At 48.8% G+C, this 15490-nt stretch overlaps 1 protein-coding gene across 6 annotated transcripts in view; it reads right to left on the minus strand.

The window, feature by feature from the left end:
- SCMH1 (Scm polycomb group protein homolog 1) overlaps nt 1–15490 on the minus strand; it is a 62785-nt gene that overhangs the window by 37242 nt on the left and 10053 nt on the right. For 5 of the 6 annotated variants that reach the window (XM_063419055.1, XM_063419059.1, XM_063419057.1 and 2 more), the window contains exons 2-4: nt 10230–10336; nt 6345–6429; nt 3626–3694 (exon numbers count right to left, since the gene is read on the minus strand). In XM_063419055.1, the coding sequence (XP_063275125.1) occupies nt 3626–3694; nt 6345–6369 (94 nt within the window). In that variant the 5' untranslated portion in view covers nt 6370–6429; nt 10230–10336. The remainder of the gene's footprint in view (nt 1–3625; nt 3695–6344; nt 6430–10229; nt 10337–15490) is intronic. The other variant, XM_063419054.1, reaches the window with a different exon arrangement.

A 15490-nucleotide genomic window follows, 5' to 3' on the forward strand; every position in this document is an offset into this window, starting at 1 on the left:
TAGGGATCAGCCCAACCCCAGCAATAAGTGGACAGGTCAGCAATTAACTTTCTGAAGTGCCACGAAGTCCACAGGATGGGCAGGGTGTGAACAGGGATCTTCCAAAGAGGGATTTACTGAGCTCAGTACCTCACACCTGACACCAAGCCCCCTTCCACCAAGTGCTGCTGCCAGGGGAAGCTCATTTCATCCTTGCCTGCACCTTCCTCATGTACAGCAGGAAGGGTAAAAGCACTATGCCACCCAGGGAAACCTGTTATTAAATGAGGAATTAAAAGCTCCTGTGATCTGAGCAAATCATGACTTCTGCCATTTAAACGGAGCAGCTGGGAGAGGAACCTTCCAGCGTGACATTCGCTTGTATTCATCCAAACAGCTCCCGGGAGACCACTGTTTTCAAGGCATTTCAAGAGCATTGGTGGCAGCACAATTAAAGTCAGCCACTGCTTCCCCGAGTCACGGCAAGTTCTTAATCAGTCTATTTTCAAAACAAAAGCTACATTAAGAGCCTTTTTAGCTACTGCAGCACACACCACACCTCTGAAAATTGAGGCGGTAAGGTCAGCACACATTGCTTCAGTGCTGCCTTGTGCACAGAGGAGCCTTCATAATCTACAAGCTTCAAATAAATACAAGGAATGCCGCTTTCTCACCACCTCTCATGCAGATGACTAGTACACTGTTAAAAATGGGGAAAATGAACAGAAAAAATACAGTTTCATTGCCACACTGGCTGAGTATCGCTGTTCCCAGACTGACAGCACTCTCCATGCCCCAGAGTACTCGGCTCCATCCACTGGCACATATTTTCCTTTCAGCCACAGTCTCATGCTGGGTGAATGAAGGAATTCAGTGAGTTACTGCTATGATGCTCTGACAAAACCAAAATTCTTGTGCTTTAATTGAAGATACGATTTTATACTTGCTCAATGAAACTCTTGGTATGAATAATGTGGAGTAAACAACCAGGCAAAGCAAAGCCAGGCACTCCTGGCCTGGAAAAGCCTTTTGCACCCCACTCCTTAACTCTGGTAGCTGATCTGGGCTCATCTCAGACTGGGGCTGCGGTCCCTGGAACACACAGGATGCCCGGGTGACAGTACTGGGTCAGCAGTGCCAGTCTTAGCCCCAGGCCCTGAGACAGCAGCTTAAACAGGATCAGCTGTGCTTGACAATTTTATTTAAAAAAACCCAAACTTCCCCTCAGCTGGTTTCAATCCATCACTATTAAAAGTTGTCATGGTTTTAATCTTTCCACTTTTCACTCCCTCCACACCAAGCCAGGCCGCCCTGCTCCCTGCAGGACAACAAGATCCCGCAGCCGAGATCCACGCTGCACAACCCCAGCGGGAGCAGAGAATTTCTGAGACAGCTGCAGGCCTCTAAAAATAGCATTTGGACATGGAACTTATTTGAGATTAATTCTAAAGCCTGCTGGGATTCAACCACTGTATGAAGACATACAGAGCACTCGAACTGCAGCTTTTCTAGGACCTGAGGGAACAGCATGAAGCTGTGCCAGGGCAGGCTCAGGCTGCAGAGCAGGGAAAGGTTCTTCCCCCAGAGGTGCTGGCACTGCCCAGGCTCCCCAGGGAATGGGCACGGCCCCAAGGCTGCCACAGCTCCAGGAGCCTTTGGACAGCGCTGCAGGGATGCTCAGGGGGGATTGTTGGGGGTGTGGGCAGGGCCAGGGGCTGGACTGGATGATCCCTGTGGGTCCCTTCCAGCTCAGGATATTCTGTGATTCTCTGATTCCTATGACGAATGGTTCCGCTGATTTATCTTGCAAAGAAAAGCAGGAGCAGCAGCAAGATTTTTAAGAAAAGACAGAGCTGATACAGCAGTGTTCAGCCTTCCCTCCCTCCCTCTCTGTTCAGTACCAGTCACCCCCTTACACACAGATGGCACAGGTAGAACCTGCACTTCTCTATCAAGATTATCCCCAAATCAAGATAAAAACTGCAGACTGCAGTTGGAAGCTGCCACCACGCCCTTAGCCTGAGAGGAATCCCTGCACTTCAGGCCCTTGTCCCAAGTCCCTCTCTGCCTTTCTCCAGCACACTGGATCTTCTCCACAGGAAGAAATGACAGAGACACTTAAATGTGAAACACCCTGTTTTTGGAATTACATATGTGAGCCAAGCAAAAGCTGAGGACTGGGAACCCGTGTGACTCCCTGTGACTTGGCTGTGGAAATGCCACTGGGGTGCCTGTTTGTCACTTGTGCTTGCCTTGGGAAAGCTCCTTGTCGTGTGCTCACGCCAAAGGCAGATATTACTTCCAGGCAGAGAGTCAGATTTGGGCTCTGATGTCTTAACCTTCCAAAATATTTACTCCAAACAAAACACTCCACAGACCCAAGGGGTCAAACTGCAGTAGTTGTGAACAATGCAGTGCTGCACCCTCATGTTTTGATTCTCTTCATGTTGCATTTAACATTGATCCTTTGCCCAGAATTTAAATGAAGATGGAGTTTCTGTTTATATCCTTCTTTAACTGAAGTCTGGTTTGGGCTCCATTAGCATTTTGGCTCCCGAGGGGTCATCAATCCAACTGAAACAATACATGTGTGTTTCAGGTCACATCTGTGAAGGAGAACGTGCCCTACCCAGATCAAGGCATCCCATTAAAGTCTGCAGCCCATATGTGTGGCTGCTAAGGAGCACCAAGGCAGCACATGAAAGCAGCACAGTTTGAGCCAGCTCGCTATGAAAATGAGCAGAGCATTGTCTGGGCTCGCAGATCCAAGGTGACGGCGGCAGTCCCTGATGTCTGAGCGTGGCCTCCCGAGGGCTCAGTTCCCCCACAGGCACAGCTCCTGCCTGTCCCACCCTGCCCCAAGCCAGGCACTTTGCTCAGCCATCAATCCAGCTGTGTGTGCTCCTTTGGTGACAGCTACAGTCGGTAACAGGAGCCCCACTGCTCACCGTCCTGCTCAGTAAAATGTCAAAACGAACAGCTCTGAAACACCAGGGTGCTGTCTGGTCTGTTCTGCTCTCCTCAGAGGTGTCCCAATGCAGCTTTGAGCCAAAATCCTTCCAGCCTGGATTACAGGGTGCTCCGTGCCAGAAAAGTGCTGCTCTCTTATTCCCTCACTGTGCAGAATCACAGGTTTGGGTTGGCAGGGACCTTAAAGCCCATTCCTTTCCATAGCCTGCCATGGGCAGGGACACCTTCCACTGTCCAGGTTGCTCCAAACCCTGTCCAACTCGGCCATGGACACTTCCAGGGGCAGCCACAGCTTCTCTGGGCACCTGTGCCAGGCCCTCCTCACCCTAACAAGGAAGAATTTCTTCTCAACATCCCACCTAACCCTGCTCTCTGATTGTGTGATGCCATTCCTGTCACTTCAGACCCTTATTCAAAGTCCCTCTTCAGCTCTCCTGGAGCCCCTTGAGGCATTGGAAGGGGCTCTATGGTCTCCTCAGACCTTTCTATTCTCCAGGCCCAAACCCTACAAAGATGTGCCCAAGCTTTGGGCAGTGATGAGCTGCTCAGAGTTTCTTGCAGGTGATTGCCAATCCTCACTGCTGCACCATGCACTTGTCAAAAGAAATCTTCAGAAATTGCAAAAGGGAAAAGGGAGGGCGAAAAAAAGCTGGGGGAAAGAAGGGAGCTCTCTTACCTTGGTACTGGGAGGGAGACTCTGACGGGCGGCTGTACTTGTGCTTTTTACCATCTTTCCAGTCTATGGCTGAGACAAGAAACAGAGCATTTGTGTCAGGGAAAGGAGCCAGATACACCCTCCTACACTATCTGTTCTGCAGGCACTTCAGAGGAGAGCAGTCATGACCCCAATAACATGGATGGTTTGTCTCTGTCTCTGGGGTGTGATCCCTTCCTCCTCGCAGCTCATGCAGGTACCTGACAGAGGCATCTGCATTTGCACCTCAATCCCTGTTCAGTTCCCACCAGCCACTGTTCTCCTTCAGTGACAAGCAATAAAAACAGTGAACTGCTAGAGGTCCATCATTTTAGCTGTGAGGAGAAGGACTTGAGAGGAACAAACATAACAGACACTAAAAATGGTTCAAGTGAACCTTTGGTGCAGAATGGCTCCTCGTGTATCAGCTCCAGGTTATTCCACACAAGCAACCTCAACCCTCAGTGGTGATGGGGAGAGGACTTCTCTGAAAATCTGCACAGATGCCCTCTCCACACACAACATCAGATTTCCTTGTGTCCCTTGCAGCTCAGAAGAGGGCACAGCAAAGCTGTGAACCAGCTCTACAGAGCAGCTCACCTGAGCTGTCTTTGCACATGACAGCTTTGGGTCTCAGAGCTCCAAAAAAAAAAGAAAGTTCTCAAAACAGCCTTGGAAAGTGATAGAGTAAGAAGTGGGGAATGCTGATCCTGGCCTCCAGCAGCCTCCAGGCCAAAGGAGGGATGAAGAATCCCTGTGCCAAGGCAGAGTTCACCCTGAGCCAGCTCCTTGACCTGCTGCTGCCAGGCTGGGCACCCTGGGAGTGCTGCTGCACTCCTCTCCTGTATTTTACAGACCATTTTTAGGGGCATTGTAGACAGAAATTCGGTAGTGCCCTACAAAATGTGCCTTGCCCCCATGAAAAGCAGTTCCTTGTGAAAGGAAAAGGTTTGAAATCTCCTGACAAGGAGCTGGAAGAGGCAGGCTAAGAGCTGCTTCTAAAGTATCTGGAGTATCTTAACATGCCTGGAATTGCTTATTATTTTTGCAGTCTTCTCTTCTTGACATGTTCTTTTCAGCACAATGGACAGGACAGCATGTAGGTTTTATTGCTCTGGAAAGTGATAGATCAAGAAGTGGGGGATGCCCACCCTTCCTCCAGCAGCCTCCAGCCCAACAGAGGGATGCCAGATCAGCATCCTTTAAATGAACACGAGGGACATATGGAGTGTGGTCACAGCGACACTAGACATGGGCCAGACAAAGAGCCTCCTTGGAGAGACATAAATGAATGAAAAGGATTGAAGGACACCCTTCCTAATAAATGCATTACCACAAGGCACAGTATTGTGCCATCTCCCTAAGAAAGCAAGAATAAAGGACATAAAGTATTTAAGTCAGAAGCAAAAGAGCCCCCTGGGTGGGTAAGGCTCCCCTCAGGGCTACAGGACAACTCTAACAGCATCCATGCACTCAAAGGAGCTTCTCACCACACTCTGCAGGTGAAGGTACATTTTATTCTTAACCTTTAACATGCAAAAATCCTCATTAAGCAGGATACAAAAGCAGCAGAGAGAAAGGGAGAAACAAGAATTTCTGCAGACAAATAAAGAAACAGTGAAACTTCAATGCATTATTAAAAAAGCAGGTAAGTAGGACAGAAACCCACATGTGCACGGTGCAGGTGTTGCCTCTGCAACCTCTGGCCTGGCATTCTGAGCACAGGTCACAGAGGCAGGCTGGCTGCAGGCTCCAGGAGCACAGGGAACAAGCTGTGAGTGAGGCTGAATCCAGCCAGCCCGGGCCTCAGCCACGCTGCTGACTAATCAACCGGCCTCCTTTATTGCCAAGCCCTCCAGCTGCCTCGCAGCAGGGTCTCCCCATTCCCTGCTTTCCTTCATTTATTTTCACTTCATTAAAGGACAAGCAGTGTTAGGAAGAGGATAATGCTGCTGTAAGATGAACCCCGACAGAAGCAAAGGAGACATTTAAAAAAAATCAAGGGAGGAGAGAAATCGAGCATAGAAATCTCCTGCAATAAACCTTGGGAGTGTAGAGCAGATGTGAACAAAGAGCTGTGGAGGATGCTCCATCCTCTCGCTTCTCCCTTCCCCCCTCCTCCGGAGCGCCTGTGATGAGATCACTCCAGTCAAATGCACATGCATGGCACAGCACTAAAGGAAATCAATATTTTTGTTAAGCACAAGAAGCCAGAGCAGCTCAGCTGCAGGCAGCCTGCTCGGCTTCACCCTTTTTGCTGGGGGTGCAGGACCCAGGAAGCACATGCTGCGTCAGGGGCCAAGGGACTGGGTGGCAGGGCAACCTCCTGGCAGATTTCCTCTCCACAAGGTAGGCTGGTCTCTGGTTTCATGCCTCATTAGAGGGGGAGCCTGTGCCAGCACAGGCAGTTTGCCTCGTGCTGGGAGCTCTGCCAGATGGTGCTGTGGGTTCTGCAGGGCACCCTCGCTGCTGTCACTGTGCCCCACGAGCCGCAGGGAAGCCCCTAAAAGGACTCTCCTCTTCCTGTCACAGGGCTGGATTGATGAGCTGCTCTCTGCACACTGATGGAGAAACACACAACTCTGTTTTGGGCTTCCAACCACATCCCCCCAGCTCCCACCCCACTGTCAGCCCACTAAGACCCTCCAGGCCACGCCAGCTCACTGCAGGGCCCTTGGCTGTGCCCAGCATCACTGCTCACCTTTCTGAGGGCCTGGTTTCCGCATTCTACCACCTGCTGCTGTCCTTATCCTGGGACTGGGTTGCTCTTACAGAACTGAAGATGTCTAGGACAAAAGAAATAATGATGAGAAAATTCCCCGTTCTGGAGCACACAGTCATCTGCACCATTAACTCATCACACAGTGGGGAAAGGCATGCTCTGTCACCCGGGCTTGCACAGAACTCACACAATTCATTTCACTCCCTGAAACTTCAAGACTTTCTCCAATTTGTGGACAACATCAAATTCACGGCAGCAGGAGCAGCATAAAAAAGCACAAGGAGCATATGCCTGTCTGTGCTAACCCAACAGTGGGTCCAGAGTGCGTGTGTGGAAGGAGGAGCTGCTCCCACTCACTAACAAAGGGGAGCAGAGCTGGAATTTATGAAAGAAAACACATGGAAACATAACATTAACTCTGGCAAAGCAGCACAGCAATCCCCAGCTTGCCACTTACAATTCAAATTGCTTGCAGCAGTTCTGGGGAATAAGGATGAGAAATTGGACAATGACCCAGGAAATACTTTTGCTGTTAGTACTGCCATGAGTGTCCAAGTTGTGCTGCAATTTTTTTTCCTGGTTGGAGGAAAACTGCCTGGACTGTGCCCAAGAAGCAAAGGCATTTGCATTCTTGTTATAAAGAAATATTCCTGGAAAATCAGAGCTCTTGGGAGATGTGTGCTGGACATGCACAGGGACCCAGGATCCAGCACAACCACTCTCCCAGGGCAGGGCCTGCCACACCCGCAAAGCCCTGGCATGAAAACATCCAAATGAATGGCTGAGCCACAAACAAGCCCTTGGCAAAGCCAGGAATAGCATGTTTTGACACTCCACTAACTAATGAAAGATTAATTGTATCAATATAATTCCATTTTGTTCACAGTGGGGCAGTCAGGAGGAGGAGGAAGCTGTCTCAGGACACAGCACTGAGTAGCTGCTTAAAGGGTTATTTACAGATCCAACTTGGCAAGAATTTGGGGTTTTGAAAACCAGGCTTTTTCTAAATGTAAGAGAAATAGAGTTTAATTGTCTGTAACAGCTCTACAAACTACAGCCTCTTTACATGCAACACTGAGCAATACTCTGAGAAGAAAAATACTGAAGGCATATTAAATACTAAGGGAAAAAAATCTGGTTGTTATTTTAATCCAAATCAAAAGGTGCACAGTAGTTACTTATTGCCTCTCTCCTAAATAGTGTGTGTGTCTGTACACACTTGTGAAAGGAGTAAGGTTGGTCTCCCTTTCAATAGCAGAAGGTAACCTACATGTGAAAGCTTATTTACAACTTTTAAAGCTTCTTTTCATAATTTTCTTCAGTCATTTTTATTAAAGACTAGCAGTCCTGGCAGGAAAAGACCCCTAGACATAAAAACCCAGGCTGGAAGGTGTTTATATATGAAGGCACCAGACAAACATTCGCCACCTCTGGCTCTGCCCCTGTGCTGTCTGTGGGACTTTCTCAAGTACCCCCACACATAAATCTCATGTCTTTGGCACAGGAGTTCCTGTGCTCCTCTGAGGGCTTCTGAAAAGCTGCTTCAGCCTGAGCACCTCAGAGCCCTGCTGGCAGGGATGTGTGACCCCTTCCCTTCAGAAGTATCGGGAGAAAAAAAAAGTGGTTTTGACTGTGGCTGTGTTTGAGCTGCACAGACAGGGTTTGTGAAAGGTTATGGCCCAGGACAAGGGTGCACTGCTGCACCCTCACAATGGGAATAACCCTAATGAGGCTGAGGGGGACCTTCTCACCTCCACAACTCCCTGACAGGAGGGGGCAGACAGGTGGGGGTCAGTCTCTTCTTCAAGGGGACAAGGGACAGTTCAAGAGGAAAGGGCCTCAAGATGTGCCAGGGGGAGTTCAGGTTGGACATCAGGAATAATCTCTCACAGAACGTGTTGTCAGCCATGGGAATGGGCTGTCCAGGGAGGTGGTGGTGTACTGAAGAAATGACTGGATGTGACACTCGTGCTCTGGTGTAGTGGACATGGTGGTGTTTGGTCTTGGAGGTATTTTCCAACCTCAATGATTCTACAATTCTGTGATACTGTTAAAGCACAGAGCTGACTGCTGGTACTCCTCCAACATTATAGCAGGCTCTCAGCAAGATCTCATGGAAGCGAATCAGATGTTGTAAATGTCCAATTAAAATAAATAAATAAACAAACGGTGACTCTTCCCCAAAGCAGAAAACTTAAGGTGCATGGGGAATCCCACTTTGCTGAGAGCCACATGAGTGCCAGCTCAAGGAGACTGCAAATCCCAAACAGGCTTCCAAGAAACTGCCCAAATGTGACAGCCCCAGCCTGACTCCTGCCAGCCTTCACGATCCTCCACCACAGCCCTGCACCACCCAGATCCCCTGTACAGCAACACGTGGGTTAATCCTGCAAAATCATAACTTAAGAAAAAAAAAGTGAAATAATTCGTGTGCTCAGAGTCAAGTAATGCCCAGAGAAGAGGCAGAGCCAAAATCCATGATGCACAGCTTCAGCCTGCCTGCCCCAGGGGCAGCTGGACCTACAGAGGCAGGTGGGAGCCACCAGCCTTGCTGCACCCCAGGGACAGGGAGCAGCTCCTGCCCTGGGACTAAGGGATGCCCTTCTTCAGCCACGGAGACAGATGCTGTGTACCCCACCCCTCCTGAAAATGCTACAATCACAATTGGGAGGGACCCACAAGGATCACCAAATCCAGCTCCTGGCCTGTCACAGACACCCCAACAGTCCCACCCTGGGGGTGTCTGACATCATTATCCAAATGCTCCTGGAGTTCTGGCAGGCTTAGGGCCATGACCATTTCCTGGGGAAAGAACCTTTTCCTTACATCCAGCCTGAGCCCCCTGACACAGCTCCAGCCCTTCCCTTGGGTCCTGTCCCTGATCACAGGGAGCACAGACAGGAGCTGCCCCTCTGCTGCCCCTGGGCTTCATTAACACAGGGCTTGGGAACTGATGATTTCCACTGACTGTCATTTATAGTTGCTCAGAGGAGCTGTAAAACCTCCACCCTTGGAGACACTCCAAACATCAGCAGCTCCCTCCCCTGCCAGCCTGATCTAACCTTGAGCTGACTCTGACTTCAAAGTCAGCCCATCTCTGCACGCAGCATTGGACCAGACAACCTCGGAAAGCTCCTTCCAACCTGAAACACCCAGGGACTTCATCTCACTGACAACGGGCTGGATGGCAAGAGGAATCACTCTATAGGCTCTGACAAGGCTGAAATGCCCCAGTGAGGAGACTGCAGTGCGGAGAGAAGAAAGCCAAAGGCAGAACAGACAAGCTCCCAGGCACTGCAGGACAGGAGCACTGTGGTACCAGTGGATGTGGCCTTTACTCCATTCGGGGACTGAAGATTGAAAAACTGTAAAAGTAATAAACAGCAGAAGCTACAGTCTGGTATCCAAGGGGCAAAACTGGGCTATCCACAGGGACAGATCTTCCAGAATCACCTCAGGCACAAACATGCCCTGATGAGGACTGCTGGCTGGATCCACGGCACAAAGGACACAATCTTACTGTGGCATCAAATAAAGCCTCTGAGATTTCCAGAGCCCAGCACAGGCTGCAAGGCTCCAGCTCCAGCACCTGACACTTGCACAGAGCTGCACACCAGAGTTAAAACTCCCCTTGTTTTCAAAAGCTGTGCTTCTCCTGCTTGTGGAGATCAAGATAATCTCCCAAGCATGAACTACAGCATTACGGAGTGTTGGTTTGCAGAATTTATAACCTGAAAGGACAGATCAATGTGCAAATTCATTTCAGCAGGTTGCTACCTTAAAAATGTAAAAAGACCAACTGATTTGCTGCCTTTAGTAGCAGATGAAGTGCCTCTCCCAGAGTTTCAAACAACTTTCACTCACCGAGATATCAAAAGTGCCAAGGGCTCCACTGAACTGTCATGGGCTCTAGTTCCCCATCACTCCTACAAGACAGCAGAGTCAGTACAAACACTGCGGCATAGCAAAACCTGAAAGCAGAGAGACAAAATGAAAAAGTTTGCATTTAATTGCAGAAAGGCTACATTACCAGCTGCATTATTCATGTTCATATTTAATTCATTTAAAACATCCAAATTTAAATTTAAAGACAGCTGTAACAAACATTCCCACTTGCACTGGCAAAGCAGCACAGAACTTGACACAATTTAAGTTCAGCTTGCAGAGAGTACACGGGACTGCGGCTGTTAAACACCTTTGATATGAGTAAGATCACATCAGCTGAGCTGATAGAAACTAGTTCAGCTTTTGTAAAATGAAACTATCACACAAAGGAGGATTGGAAAGACTAGACCTGATTAGTAATGAAAAGGAGAGAGACCACAGGAGAGGCATATAAAATAATGAGTAGCATGAAGAGAGAGTACTGGGGACTCCAAATTATCCCTTCCCAGTGCAGCAGAGCAAACCTACAAAAGTAAAAAACTCCCAAGCATATACCAGGGAGAAGGAACAGTTCATTGGAAACTAACAGACCTGCAGCTTCCTTATGGGGGAACTTATCAAGAGAAGTAAACGAATAACCTTAGAAATGACAGAGACACTGAAAAACAAAACAGCATTTGTAAGGGTATCGAAGTATGAGACCCATGGGCCATCAGTTCCCAGGCCTCAAGAAAGAGCTGAATGAAGGTTCATGCCCAGCCAAACCCTGCCCACCTCACCACTGCCTCAGCCGCTGTGCTGTGGCAAGGGAAAGCTGAGCCCTTGCCCTCCTGCCAGGCTGCTGACACCAGCTCAGGACATGGTTTGTTCACAGCCTGGTGAGCCCTGTGCTGGGTTACACTGGGATTCACACCCCTGATGCGTTTTCCTTTTGCTCAGGCAGCAGAGAGGCAGCCAGGGCTGGAGGAGCATCCCAGGGCATCCCCAGCTCTGAGCGCTGCTCTCTCCAGCACCGCACAGCCCGCAGCACAAACACTGCGGAAATGCATCTTAATCTAATTAAGTTCTCCCCCCACTGCTCTTGCCAACAGGCTCTTCCAAAAGCTCATCCCTAAGGGCAGATGGATTCAATTTACCTGTGCCAGATTGGAAGGGAACTGCAGGGTTAGAGGGGAGCCTGCTCTGCAACACTCTACCACAAAATGTGGTAGAATCAGTATCAGTAAAACAAAAATGAGAAAATGTGGACAGGAGATGCTGGCCCATCTTTCCAGACCTCATGAGGCGCATGTAATCCCTTTATCTCCAAAGCCTCCACTCCTTCAGAGCGCATAATTATGAAAAGAGTTAGAGCTGAGGCTCTTAATGTCTCTTCTAGGCACTTCTTTATTCCACTCAAGGCACCAGTCACATCTGAATTATTTCCTGGGGTTGTTTGGACTTCCTATTATACAAGGATGATTATGGTGAACCTTGGGATGGAATCCAAGTCGGATCTCAGCACTACCATGTTTGATTGAAAGGGAACCTGAAGGTTTGTTGACAGTGTGCCAAGCTTCAAACCTCGCTGGACAATGTGCTGCCAGCAGGGCAGAGGCTTTCAGAGAGAAAAGGAAGAAAACCACCAACAGCGAAGCTGGAAAATGGTTTTATTAGGTCGGATACACGCTCCGCAGATTAGGATTGGGGAAAAAAAAAGGAAACTCTGCATATTGACAGAGGACTGTGAGAATGATGCTTCTTGGAAATCCCATGGAGCTGCCACAAGAGAATCCTGACAGTTTCTCATGATGCAAGCTGCCTGCAGTCATTGATTTCCTCCCCACAAAAGCACAGGTCTGGAACACCACAACCACTGCAGCCGCTAAAAATCCCTTCCACGTAACCTCTGCTTCAGTTGAGGTTTTCTTCACAGTCATGCTTCCATCAGGCACCATCAATGTTTCCAGCAGTAGGGCTGTCCCTGACAAATTCCCTCAGGAAATGGGAGGGCAGCGCTGGAAGCTCCTGCCTGGCAGGGGAGATGGCAGTGCTGCCACTCCATCCTCCCTGCTGGAACGTTTCAGCTTCATTCTGGAAGCCCCTGTGTGACCATGGGTTACACAGGAGCACCCAGGGGCATCCCAACCCAATCACAAAACCAGGCATGTGATGAGCAGACCATGTGAATTACAGAATATTCTGAGCTGGGAGAGATCCATAAGGATCATCAGTTCCAACTCCTGGCCCTAGATTTGACACCCCAACAACCCCACCTTGTCTCTGAGAGCATTTTCCGGATGTTCCTCAAGCTCTGGCAGCCTTGGAACCATGACCATTCCCTGGAAGCTTGTTCAGTGCCCCACCACCCTCTAGGGGAAGATCCTTCTCCAAACTCAGCCTGCTTGCTCATTTAACACCTTTTTTGCCATTTTTAATTTCTATCATGGAGAAAGAAAAGCACTTTCAGCCTACCTGAGAAATCAGAGGACTCTCAGTGCATGATTTGACTCCTCTTACTGTTTTTACACCAGACTTGTCTCCTCAATTCTGCTTGACCTATGGACACCAGAATTTTTGCTGGTCTAAACCACAGTTCTTGCTCTCAGTGCTCTGATGAGCCAGCTGACTGATCCCTTTCCTGGGCAGAAGCCCAAGACCAGCTCCCAGGACTGAGCATTTGCCTTCTCAGAGCCAGAAATGCAAGCAAGCAGTCCTAAACCAAAATGCCAAATGAATGCTTACATGGGACCTGAAGGAAACTCTCAGGAGTGAGCAGCTTCCCAGTTTGAAAAGCTGAGTCAGAATTTATCTTAACCAATGATTCCTTGCACCGCCCTGTTACCATCCTCCTGGGCAAGACTGGAGTTTTATTTCTCCTTGTCTGTGCAAAGTCACATTTTTGGCACTCCAAACAAAGGCTGATGAAGATACAGCACCTCTGGAAGCATCTCCCCTCATCAGGTCTAGAGAGTCCTTACATTCATACCAGGGAACATTTCTAAGTAACCCTGCACGATGAATGCTGGTATTTCCATCTGCAGTACTGATCCCCTTGTGTGATCTGAAATACCTGATGGCTGCAAACCATTACTCCTCTTTCTACCAGAAAGGATTTTCCGTCATTTCCAACATCTCTTGTTCTCTGGAATTAATTTTATCTTTCTACCATGTAAGAAGAGGACTGATGAACTCCAGACTTCATGACAAGCTCCTCACAAACACATTCTTGTGTTAACACTGAGGTGTCTCGAAGATGTGATCACAAGTAACGCACTTCCTCAGCCCCTGAGCCAAGTCTCATGGGAGTACATATTTTAAAAGACAAAAACACATGAAAAACGTGGATAGACAATGTTTCTACAATGAAAATATCGATTTTATGACTTCCTTTTGAACACCTTCAGGTTGATGGGGAGAGGAGACAGGTCAGCCTCTCAGGAAATGGCAGGTGGACCACCAGACACTGCTGAGTCAAGTTCGAGTTCACCCTCAGGGTGAGTTCAAAAACCAGGGACCAGTGAGAGGAACCACCACTGTGAGCAAACCTACAACAGTTACCACTGCTCATGATTGTGGAAGAAATTAAATAAAACCTTGCAGGATTTCAATAAAAATTTCCTTCCCTATTAAAAAAAACCAAACCAACCAACCAAACAAGCAACAACAAAAACAAAACAAAAGAAAACAAAACAAAAAACCAAAACCAACCCCCAACAAAACCAGCATGGGCCTTGGATCGAACCAAAAACATCCTGACATGTATCACTGTGAGCAGATCTTGTTCTCCATGAAGACTGAAGAGGCTGCAATAAAGACAACATATTTGGCACACCCCAGGAACAGGATACCCAGGCTGAGAGAAATGGCGAGATGAAAGGGCTTAAAATAAAAGACAAATAAGATGATCTGACTTGAGTCTGCTAAAGGAAGCCCCTTAACAGGATGAATTTTCTCAGTACAGACACATTTACTGATGAGCTGGGAGTTACAGCTCCGTGGCTGCTGTTTCTGTATGAGGGGGGTGAGCACTCCAGCCCTGCAAATCCTCCTTGGAAAGATGGGGCTCGACTGCTGTAAGAAGCTCACACACTGTTGAAAAATCGGAGCTGCTTTCAAGACTGGTGTTGATTAGTTTTCCACCCACTCAAATTTTGAAAGAAAACAGTGCAAAACCTAAAACCTTCCTATGTAGGGTAACACGGAGTCATGGAGTGGTTTGGGTCAGAAGGGGCCTCAAAGATCCTCTTGTTCCAAGCCCCTCGACGTGGGCAGGGAATTCACAGCATGCAGAGGATCCTGTGCTGCTCCTGCTCAGACAGGACCACGGCCACAGCTTGGAGCCAAGCCCTGGGCTGCCTCCCATTGCCATGGACAGCGAGTGGGCCACCATGAACTCGTGCTGATGTGGTGCAGACAGGCAATCATACAAACCCCCTGTGGTAACAGCTGGGGTAAGGAAGGTTCGCTGTGCTCCTGAATTATTTCAGCAATCCTTCATGGCTGGTCCTGCTGTTGAAGACACTTTGAGGTTCTGCCTCTGAGGTGAGCAGTGCCCATGTCCCACATCCCAGTGTGAGGGGTGCCACCAACACCACTGCTCTGTAACTGTTCTGAGGGAGTTTTGGGAAAAGCTGCAGATCTTTATTTCTGGGCAGGTAAGGTGCCTGCTATATATAGAAAAGCAAAGGACTGATGGACTTCAGTGCCATATGGGAAGAACATGCCAAAGCAAGGAACTGAATCTGTGTGCCCAAGGCTGCTGTCTCTAACACTGAACCATCTGTGTTACAGCTATTTTGTGTCAGCAGGACTCCCATAGCTAAAAGTTAAATTCTCCTGACTCTAGAAAAGGAATGGTCTGGGTTATAGACTGGCACAGCAGTGTACCAAATCCACTGACAACACCTGGAAGTAGAGAAGATTTATCACACGTGGGGCTCTGTAGCCTGATCCCGGCATATTCTGACCGTACCCTGCCACCCTGGGACTGGGAACCAGGCCACAGGCCAGGTTTGCACGTACCTGAGTTTCCTTTCACCCCAGACCAGGGGAGGTGCAGGATATGGTGCACCCCACACGCCTGTGCTGGGTCATGCCCCCCTTGCCTGGGGACAAGCAGGGTGAACCTCGAGGACAGAGCACTCTGAGGATGCACCAGGCTGCACAGGCACAGTGGGAAGCCCAAACTGATGCAGGCAGTAAAGAAAGTTTTGCAGCAATGTGGTTATTTCAGCGTGCACTGAGCACATGCCAAAGCT

Source organism: Prinia subflava, chromosome 24 (genome assembly GCF_021018805.1).
Source record: "Prinia subflava isolate CZ2003 ecotype Zambia chromosome 24, Cam_Psub_1.2, whole genome shotgun sequence".
Classification (NCBI taxonomy): Eukaryota; Metazoa; Chordata; class Aves; order Passeriformes; family Cisticolidae; genus Prinia; species Prinia subflava.